Source organism: Heterocephalus glaber, unplaced genomic scaffold, assembly GCF_053883595.1.
Source record: "Heterocephalus glaber isolate CG9 unplaced genomic scaffold, H.glaber_assembly_v1.0 deba00001795, whole genome shotgun sequence".
NCBI classification, from domain to species: domain Eukaryota; kingdom Metazoa; phylum Chordata; class Mammalia; order Rodentia; family Bathyergidae; genus Heterocephalus; species Heterocephalus glaber.
Window position 1 is genome coordinate 4364893 of NW_028258476.1, and position 11087 is coordinate 4375979.

An 11087-nucleotide genomic window follows, 5' to 3' on the forward strand; every position below is an offset into this window, starting at 1 on the left:
TACTCCCTCTACCTCAGGTAGGGTTTCCCCACAATCTAAGGGGCATGCCAGGAATCTTCCCCCAGGGCACCACTCCCCACACGGTCCTCAATCAGGTGTGTAGAAAGAGCACAGGGGTGCTCCCTGAGGCAGGAAGGAAGCTTCCTTTCCTTGAGGGGGGTGATGCCCAGACCCCACCCTCCGAAGGAGAGAAAGAAGTGGCTCTGGCACCTGTCTCTCCCTGCAAAGTGGCCAGAAGCCAGTCATGTAGCCACGGAGGTTGGCAAGGGTCGTGTGTGATTAAATCAGCCACTTTATGAATGAAGGTGGACCCCAGATCCCCCAGCCCCTGGCCCAGCAGGCTTTGGCAAGTAAGAGGAAACTCACAGGAGTGGGAGGGAGGGAAGCTGGGTTACATGCTCCACTGCACTTTTGCTGAATGCAGAACGGAAAGGATGAGCAGGAACTGCAGCGGTGGTGATGGAGAGCTAGCTGTCAGGTGGACTTCTCAGAACAGGCCCAGGGAGCAGGAGGGAGCTGGGACACTGCCCTCCCTGGAGAACTCTGAGCATGCCGGAGATGCCCGTTCAGTCAGAACAAGGGCAGCCCTTGCCCCTTGCCGTGACTTTTCCTACACCGCTCTGTTCTGTTGGCCTCCTTCAGCCAGCCAAGCGCCACAGATCTGTGAAGTAACTAAGGACCGCCTCCCCAGTGACCCTCCCAGAGGAAGGTTAGAGTGGGAAGGAAGAGGAAGAAGTCTTGCCATCTCAAACTGCCTCTCCTGTGTTCCACATGGGAGGAAATAGGGCAAGTAGCAGAAAACTGACCCCATAGGGCCCAGAAAGCCAGAGCTCCCAAAACCCAGAAGTGATCAGGACCCGCAGCCGGGCAGAGACCCACAGCCTGTCCCAGGCCTGCTGCCCCCAGGAGCACCAGCTGGCTGGCGCTTGCTCTTATTACTTGGCCATCCCTTGCCAACTCCAACACTTCCCCTCCCTTGGGTTCCTGCTGCATGGAACAGGACACGCTGAGGGGCTCTCACCAGAAAGACCCCTTCTCTTCTGTCACCTCAGCCAGGTCTGCTGCGGTCAGTCATCATAGTCATGACTAATACTGCCCAGGCCTTGGGTGCTCCACACACTGCCTGGGCCCAGTTTTCTGGCGTGCTGTTCCCGCTCCACAGCATCTGTCAGATGTTGTCTCCCTCCCTGGTCACAGTCTGCCTCATTATTGCTCCAGTAGCTTAGGGCAAAGCGGGCAACAGCTCCCTCTCAGAGTCACACATCGACTAGAAGCAATACCCCATTAAGGGGGTCATGAGAGACACCCCAGACAGCTCTGAGAAACAGAACTGAAACCCTGGCACCCTCTGGATCCCTCTCACACCCCAATTCCATGTGCAGTGCAGGGGAGGAGGGGTATACTTCCGGGCTTCCCCGCCAAGTGCTGCCTGCATTCAGCCTGTTGTCCGCACAGGGTCTCTAGGGACCTAGGATCTGCTAGTCCAGAGCTCGGACACTGGGTCAGAGCTGAGGCCTGCGTGTTCCCCAGCCTCCAGCGACTCCGTCAAGGTGAGGACCTGTTTCTGTCAGCACAAAAAGCTCTGGCCAAGGATGTGATCTCCCTGGGCCTTAGACAAAGCTGTGGATACCCAAAACAGGAGTGACCAGCGGCCTGAGAGGCGGACAGCAGTGGGGGCCGGGCTGAGAGGAGGGTAAGGGGCCTGTGGGATTCCTGTCTCACAGACGCAGGAAAACCCCACTGTGGGCAAACTCAGTTTCTCCCCTGCTGTTCCATTCCGTTCCCATAAAACTTTCTCCACAGAAAGCAGGTTGACCAGGGTTCCCTGAGCACATGGCCGTTATCCAGGGCTGGGAGGGAAGGAAAGGAGAGATTCCCTGAAGAGGAGCCCAGAAAGCCCCAGGGAGATGGCACACCAGAATCCGTCCTGGTTTTGTGTCCTCCTTACCGGCAATGCTGAGGCAAACAGACCAATTCTCTCTCTTCCGAGGTGGCTCAGGGAAGATCAGGGTCATCACCTGAAGCCACTCTTCACAAAGGGCCATGTCCTTATCTATTCCAGGACTCAAGAGGGGATGGACGCGGCCACAGCTCCAAAGCCAGCCTGGCCCCCATGGCCTCCCCTCCTTTTCCTGCTCCTCCTGCCTGGAGCGGGCAGTGCCAGCTGCCCTGCCGTGTGTGACTGCGCCTCCCAACCCCGGGCAGTGCTCTGTGCCCACAGGCGGCTGGAGGCTATCCCTGGGGGTCTCCCACCGGACACTGAGCTCCTGGACCTCAGTGGGAACCACCTGTGGGGGCTTCAGCAGGGCATGCTCTCCCGCCTGGGCCTGCTTCGGGAACTGGACCTCAGCTACAACCAGCTCTCCACCCTTGAGCCCGGGACCTTCCACGGCCTGCAGAGCCTACTCACACTGAGGCTCCAGGGCAATCGCCTCCGCATCATGGGGCCTGGGGTCTTCTCAGGCCTGTCTGCCCTCATTCTGCTGGACCTCCGCTTCAACCAGATCGTCCTCTTCCTGGATGGAGCCTTCGGGGAGCTGGGCAGCCTCCGGCAGCTGGAGGTTGGGAACAACCACCTGGTGTTTGTGGCTCCCGGGGCCTTCACAGGGCTGGTGCAGCTGAGCGCCCTCACATTGGAGCGATGCAACCTCAGCATGGTGCCTGGCATGGCCCTCGCCCGCCTCCCAGCTCTGGTGGCCCTTAGGCTCCGAGAACTGGATATCGAGAGGCTGCCTGCCGGGGCGCTGCAGGGGCTGGGGCAGCTGAAGGAGCTGGAGATCCACCACTGGCCATCCCTGGAGGCTCTGGACCCGGGGAGCCTGGTGGGGCTCAATCTGAGCAGCCTGGCCATCACTCACTGCAATCTGAGCTCCGTGCCCTTCCAGGCACTGTACCACCTGAGCTTCCTCAGGGCGCTGGACCTATCTCAGAACCCAATCTCGGCCATCCCAGCCCGAAGGCTCAGCCCTCTGGTGCGGCTCCAGGAGCTCCGGCTGTCAGGGGCTGGCCTCACCTCCATTGCCGCCCACGCCTTCCATGGCCTGACTGCCTTCCACCTCCTGGACGTGGCAGATAACAACCTTCAGACTCTGGAGGAGTCGGCTTTCCCTTCACCTGACAAACTGGTCACCCTCAGGCTGTCTGGCAACCCCCTCACTTGTGACTGCCGCCTCCTCTGGCTGCTGCGGCTACGCAGCCACCTGGACTTTGGCTCGGAGCCCCCTGCCTGTGCCGGCCCCCAGCATGTCCAGGGGAAGAACCTGAGGGAATTTGCGGACATCCTGCCTCCAGGCCACTTTACTTGCAAACCAGCCCTGATCCGAAAGTCAGGGCCTCGGTGGGTCATTGCAGAGGAGGGAGGATACGCTGGTTTCTCCTGCTCGGGAGAGGGAGACCCAGCCCCCACCATCTCCTGGATGAGGCCTCAGGGGCCTTGGCTGGGAAGGGCTGGGAGAATTAGGGTCCTGGAGGACGGGACACTGGAGATCCACTCGGTGCAGCTACGGGACCGGGGGCCCTATGTCTGTGTGGTCAGCAATGCGGCCGGGACCGACTCCCTAAGGACCTGGCTGGAAGTAATCCAAGTTGAACCACCAAATGGCACTCTCTCTGACCCCAACATCACCATGCCTGGGATCCCAGGGCCTTTCCTTCTGGACAGCAGGGGAGTGGCCATGGTGCTAGCAGTTGGCTTCCTCCCCTTCCTCACCTCAGTGACCCTCTGCTTTGGGCTGATCGCCCTCTGGAGCAAGGGCAAGGGCCACGTCAAACACCACACAACCTTTGACTTCGTGGCACCTCGGCCCTCCGGGGATAAGAACTCCGGGGGGAACCGGGTCACAGCCAAGCTCTTCTGACCTTTCCTCCCACCCTGAGGATCCAACTGAGTGCACTCCAGGTACCAAACCAGAAGACAGAACCAGAGCCACTTTGGACGGGACTGCACCCCGAGGAGCGCAGTTCACTCACACCTGCCTCTGCCTTGTGCCAGCAGCTGGGGAAGCTGGTCTCGGGCTGCTGCCCTGCGCTTTTCCAGTCTGAGGATGGCACTGCCATCTCTCCTCTGAGCGGCCCAGGGAGCTACAGATACAGACCCTGTGGTTAGCCCGGCCTTCCCTTAACCACCCCATCAACACCTACGCACAACACACGAACCATAACCAAGGTTCCAGCCTGCTATTCTAACCACTGGGCTTCCTTCGCACGCTTATAACTTTAATAACCAATGCCACCTGCCAGCTGCAGCCACAAGATTATTTCAGAGGTGGGGCTGGGAAGTACCACTTGGTTAATGGGGTCCCTGGTCCTCACCCACACAGCCTGCCTTTCTTTTCTGGTCCGCAGCCCCAGCCTCTAGGTGCAAGGAACTAGAGCCGGGGGGTGCGCAGCTAAGGAGAAGGGCACGCATGCGCGGGTGGGGAGGGCAGACCACACATCTGCACGGGCCTCGGCCGCCTTCCTGTCTGAGCATGAAACCTGCTGCCCCAAAGCCACCAGAGGCACAGCCAGGACAAATCATGATCTCTGGAACTTGCTTTACCTCGGTTTATTCCCTTCTCTCCTTTCTGCCTGCCCGCTGATGAGGGTCTTGGTGACCTTGCCTCCACCTACCCCAGCCTGCCACTGAAGGCAGAGGCCATGTGTCTGGAGAGCTCAGCACTTCCCGCTGACCACTCAACTCTTTTCCTTTTACTTCCCATCTCTGGAGCTGAGGAGAGATTCCTGCACCTCCCAAGGGATGCCTGTGCAGAAATCCCGGCCTAGGACACCTAGCTCCTTCCCTTCTACATTTCTAATAGATCCCTAGTGCCCTTGGGGGGAAACCAGAAGGGACCGCCTAGAAAATGACTAATAAATGCCAGAAACTGCCTCTGTCGGAGAGACCCAGCCTGGAGGAAGAAGGGCGGGGGACTGAGCAAGCTGTAGGGAAAGGGGAGGAAACAGGGGTGCAGAGGGTACAGCCTGCCTGGTTCCTTTCCACTGCAGTGCACGTGCGTGCACACACACACACACGCCCATCTTTACCACGGTCCCAGTGGGAAGCTGTCTCTGGACAGACAGAGGGGAAGCAGATGAGCCCCAGAACTGCCGAGTACCCCGGAGTGTGGCTCACACAGAGGACAAAGCAGAGCTCCGGAAAGTGCAGGTGCTGAAAATCAAGGGACAGGACAGCAGCCTCAGCATCGGGGGAAGACCAGGAGTGGAAGGGAGCAGAGGGGAGCGAGAGGAGGGACGGACAAGTGAAAAGTCACTGGGGGGCTCTGAGCCTTTCTGCAGCAGCACCTGCCCGTGTCCTTAGGTCCTTAGTTTCCCTCCTCCTAGTGGAGTTCTCGCCCACCGGCCCCACGCCAAAGGCACCCTGAGCTACCTAGCTGCCGCCTGTCCTTGCTCTGAGGAGAGCCCATTCATTACCACAGCACCGCTCAAACTGCCCATCAGGTCAGGTGCTGAGCTCTGCAGTGGGGCCGAGGGGCCTGAGCCCGGACAGACCTGCGCTCTTGAGAAATGCCATCCCTGCGCCCCATCCCCCACACACAGCTCAGCACCCAGCAAGCCCCCTCTCGAGCCCCCGATGGTCCCTCCTCGCCCTCATCTTCCTTCCACCCAGCAGCTTATTAGGTTGGCACCTGGACGCCGAGCTTCTCACTCTACTTGCCCTTCCTGCAATGCGGACAGCATCGGAACCAGAGCTGCTGGAAGCCCCTGGGGCAGCTAGGAACAGATGAGTGTCTGTCTGGCAGAGAGACTGCGGTGACACAGATTTGCAAGAGAGGGGAAAGTCAAGTCATGTGTGTAACTGCAAATTTATAGTAGCCCCCCCATTAAACAAAACCAAAATGAAGCAGCCTTAATTTTAATACTGTATCTGTTTAACCCAATGCACCCAAACTATTATCATTTCAATGTTAGCGATGTAAAAATCAGTAATGACAAGTTTCTTTCTCATACTTGGTCTTTGAAATCGAGAGTATAATTTACACTTATAAGGCCTCTCAATTCAGTCACTAAATTTTTGCCAGAAATATCTGTATTTAATTTCCTAAAATTCACCTTTGAAGAAGTAGATTCACATGTTCAAGTTGTTCTAAGCATAGTTCAAAGTTTTCCCATAACTGAATCAAGGGTCTGTTCTCGATTTTAAATTAATTGAAATTGAATAAATTTAAATTTCCATTCTCCAGTCACATTTACATGTGGCCACTAGACTGGACAGTACAGCTGCAGAAACTATGACCTTGGGCAAGGACTGGGGTCTGCCTGGGAGACAGAGTCTCACTCGGGAAGCATTCACATCTCACGGAGATGCCTGCAGGGTTTCTCTCCACTACCACCTCTCTTCACCTTCATGGCTTTCCTGGGACGCCTTCGAGAGGTGAAGCCTGTCAAGGGAACAAGGTCACTGTGCTGAGTACTTCCAAGGCTGGCCCCACCACAGCCAAAGAAAATGCAGATACAGCTGAGGATGGGAGTGGGGGGTGCTGACCACTGGCTCTGCAGGCCCAGTGAGGCTGGGATGGTGCCACACTGTAGGGCCGATCCAACAGAGGCACCGCCTGGGGTGGGCTGGGGATGAGACTAAGAGAGGAGGGAACATTTCGGGGGGGCCTATTCCATGTCACATGGGGGGCCTTATGCATGCTTTCTTGTTTAATCTTCACATCAATCCTATCAGGCAGGCAGGCAACTGAGCTGATGGAACTGAAGGTCAAAGAGATTCCGCTGCTTAAGTGAGTGCAACTTAAGGAACAAGGAACCTGCATCTGAACTCCGCACTGTCTGGCTGAAAACCTATGCAGTGTCCACCATCCTGCCACACTCACTGTTATTACTCCTCCCACGACCTCTCCGTAGCGGGACGATTTGTGACAAAGGTGACATCTTCCACCCCACTCATGCTGAGCTTTTATGGAAGCCTGGGATCGGCTGCTGATCCTCACCTTTCTTCCATGACCCTCATGTATCTGAGTCAGGAAGTTGTTCATTTGTCCTCTCCTCCCTCCCTCTCCATTGTCCTGCCTGCCCCTGCCTTAGGGACTGGTGAAAGGGAGCAGAAGTCCCAATCCCAGACTGAAGAGAAAGGTCTGTCTCCCAGCAATGGATGTCTTCTGATTGAAAATGTAGCCAGGGATTTATCGCAGTGGTTCCGCCACCTGCATCACAGGTGCAAGGACCCGAGTTCGATCCCCAGTACAAAAAAAAACAACAAAAAAACAAACGAAAATGCAGTCTTCCGATTTCCTGGTTCCTTTTCTGGGTCCTACATTTAGCACCTTCTTAGGCTAGAGAAATCCCTTATCAGGAATTTTCTGCATGGTCGAAGAACCTATGAGCTCTCTGCCTTCACTGGCTCTCTGCACTTTCTGCCTGCCCCTGCCTAACAGAACCTTCCCGAGGCCACCTCATCCTTCCTTCCTCCTCCTCCTATTTCAATCATGCTTTCACCTAGGCTGAGAGCACTCTGGCATCATTCTGCTACTCCCCATGTTGCTCCCTGATACATTCTTTCTCTCATGTCTGATTTCTATTTCTTTCACTGTACTGGATCCTGATGCAAGGAATGAGAGCCCTGCAAAGTAATGATCCTCAACTTTGAGTTGCAACCCCCACTGAAAACACCTGGTGCACGCTTTGAACAAAAGTATTTATCTGTTTCCCAGTTGTCTGAAGCCCTCACAGACCCCACGGAGCACAGGTTAAAAAGTGCTGTGGAGGTCACAGGCTGCAGGGGCAAAGCTGAGGGCTTAGGTTGCCTTTGCTCCCCGGGGTCCATTTGATAGAGACCAGGAGAAAAGGGTGGGAAGCGCTGCAGTGTGGAGCAGACGTTAGCACAGGTGAAAGGAGGTGCTGGGCTGGGTCCTGTCCCCTTTTCCCACCAGCACCTATGTCAGGGACAGGCAGGAAACCCTGGGTGGGAACCTTGCCCTGAGAAATGAGTGTGAGGATGACTCAGGCTGGAGAACATCGGAGACCATGGACTCCTGAGCCCTGTTCCTGCAGATTGCTTGTAAGGGAAACCAACCTGGAAGACTTAGAGCCTATGGTGGGCGCTGGAGAGGCTGAGGAGAATCTCGTCCTGGAACTCTGGGCACAATTCACCAGTGTGATCTAAAGATGGAACCAGCATAGCTTATGACCCTGCTCCCATTTCTGGTTTCTGGTAAAGAGTCTTGATTCACCGGGAGCAAAAGTGACCCCTACAATGCGTAAAAGAAGAGATAACTCCTGCTTTTCAAAGACATAGACAACTGCATATTATTCACACAGTGACCCGTATGTTGTATGTGAGGAACTCTGAGTGGCCAAGGCTCTGGAGTCAGGGCCACTGTGTCTGAGAACCTCTCCCGCCCAGGCCCTAGCTCAAGTCTACTCCTGATCTGGCTGAGTGCAAACACCTGCTCAGTGAAGGAGGCCCTGGGAATCCCAGGCCTGATGGTAACTGATTTCACCTGCTGCCTCCTGCAGCCTGTTCACACATACACCAAAGAAAGGGAATAAATGTTTAGGAACTGGAGAGGAGAATAAATCACAATTCACCCAACCCAGCATCTCACAATTCAATCTCTCAATTTTGGTTTGGGCTCTTAGAGGGGAAATAAGATGAGAAACCCCAAATGCATGATGAATTGAAAGCGAGTTTAGAATCATTCCATCTAAAGTTATTCCTTCTAGTTCCCAATCTCCCTACCCATCCAGTTAAGACATCAACCTTCTTCTCTAAAATTTCCAAGAAAAGAGATCCATCTTCCTTTTCACTGCCCTGGTGTGATTTTTTTTTTTTTTTTTTTTGGTAACGGGGATCGAACTCAGGTCCTTGCACTTGTGCAGCAGGCAACGAAACCACTGAGCTAAATCCCCAGCCTGTGATTTTAATATTTAATTCCTATTCTAAATTTCCATTTCATTTCCTCTTTTTTGTCCACTGCGACTCACACTGGAGTCAGAAGATGATAGGGTTATAAAGTAATTCTGTGCCTTTTATAGCACTACTGGACATTATTTCTTAGATTTAATCACTCTGTTACCTTTTTAAAGTAAAAATAGCTATAGCAATCAGGACACTCAAAATACCTAGGAATAATCTTAACAAGAAACATGTACAAGAAACTGTACATGATAAAAAATTTAAAACACTACTGATGGGACATCAAGGACTAAAACTTATGGGATGATTCCACATCATAAAGACAATTCTCCCTTAAGTAATCTAAAAGAATATGATCCCAATCAAAATAACATTAATAGTAGAATAGAAAAGTGAAGTGAGGTATATTTTCACTGTAAACAGTAATAAAAATGAACACCCTAAAATGATACAAACATGATTGATCTCAAAATAATTTTAGCAAAAGAAATGAGACACAAAAGCGTATACACTCTGATTCTCTCCGTACGTATACATCAGGGAAACTGGTTTACAGGATTAGGAGTCAGAAAACCGGCCACCCTGGAGGAGAGTAGTAACTGGAAGAGGACACGAGAGCAGCTGCAGCATGGGCAGGATTCTGGTTTTGTTTTGTTTTGTTTTTTGGTACCAGGGATCAAACTCGGGACCTTGTGCTTTCGAGGCAGGCGGTGGAACCACTGAGCTAAATCCCCAGCCCTGGTTTTGTTTTTTTAATCTGGTGTTGGTTACACAAATGTATTCCATTTTTGAAAATTCATCAAGATGTACACGTTTTATCCTTGCATTTTTCTGGATATACATTATACATTAGTTTGTCAAATTATGTTGAAAACACATGTGCAGAGCCTAGGAATTTAGCTCAGTGGTTTCACTGCCTGCTGCGCAAATGCAAGAACCTGAGTTCAATCCCCGGTACCAAAAAAAAAAAAACACATGTGCAGGGTCAGAGATTTAGCTCAGTGGCACCGTGCCTGCCTGGAAAGTGCAAGGTCCTGAGTCCCATCCCTGGTACCAAAATAAAATAAAATAAAATAAAACAAATAAAACCACATGTGCAATTTTGAGAAATAATATGGCAGTGAATAGATCAATGGAACGCAATGGAAAATTGAGAAACAGACTCAACAATTTGATATTATAAAGGTAGCACTAAAAATCTGACAATTGGATATTATAAAGGTAGCAAAAATTTGGAGATTACAAAGTTAGCATTAAAAATGGAGAAAATAAGTATCATTAAATAAGAACAGCAGGATAAAACAAAGTTGGACTTGTCACACCAATAAATTCCAGATAAGTCAAGTATTTACAAATACAGAAAGACGCTACAAACGAATTTTTAAAAAACTTTGTAGAGAGCAAAAACATTACCCTAAACAAACTAAAATGACATAGGACAAACTGTAGGAGTATTAAAGAGAGATTCAAAGTATTAAAGAGAGATTCAAAACAAGTAAAAATATAAACAAAATATATAAACATAATTTACAAAAAATACAATTGACTCTTAAACATTAAAAGATGCTAACCTTACAATAAAAGAAATGAAAATGAAAATTGCAATGAGATACCAGTTACACTATCAAAAAACAAGACGTGAACACACCCTTAATGTGCTATCAAACAGATCCTTTTCTTCTTTTTTGAGATGGGGGAACCTCCTGCCTCAGCCTCCTGAGTGCTGGGATTACAGGTGTGCCCCACCATGCCTGGCAGCAGATGAGAGTAAATTAGTAAAAGTTCCATGGAAGACAATTTGGCAGTACTACACCAAAATCCTTTTCATACACTACTGGTGGAATGAAAATCAGAAAAACCTTGTATGAGAGGAAAGGAATTTGCAAAATTGTATTTATCAAAAAAACAAAAAAGCACACATTCTTTGACCTAGAGTTTTCATGCCAAGTATTTATCACACAGATATACAACAGCAAAACGAAGTCTGCCTGTATATCAACATAACGCTAAAGGACTAGTTAAACACATCTGGGTATATTCCTCAGTCTCACTCTGAAACTGTACTATGACACTGATATGTATGCGCTATGAAAAGATTTCTAGATTATATAGAAGTGGCAAAATAGAATGTACAATATGCTATTAACTGGGTGAAGTACATATACACAAATGCATGTTAACGGTGGAATATCTTATGAAACAGTTCACAAGCTGTTGGGACTGG

General features: G+C 51.3%; 1 protein-coding gene across 1 annotated transcript; it reads left to right on the forward strand.

The window, feature by feature from the left end:
* Positions 1-2075: 2075 nt before the first annotated feature.
* On the forward strand, positions 2076-5846 carry Lingo4 (leucine rich repeat and Ig domain containing 4). Its single transcript, XM_021265952.2, has one exon. It carries the CDS (start codon positions 2076-2078, stop codon positions 3855-3857), a length of 1782 nt encoding a protein of 593 aa, XP_021121611.1. The 3' UTR covers positions 3858-5846.
* Positions 5847-11087: the final 5241 nt, after the last annotated feature.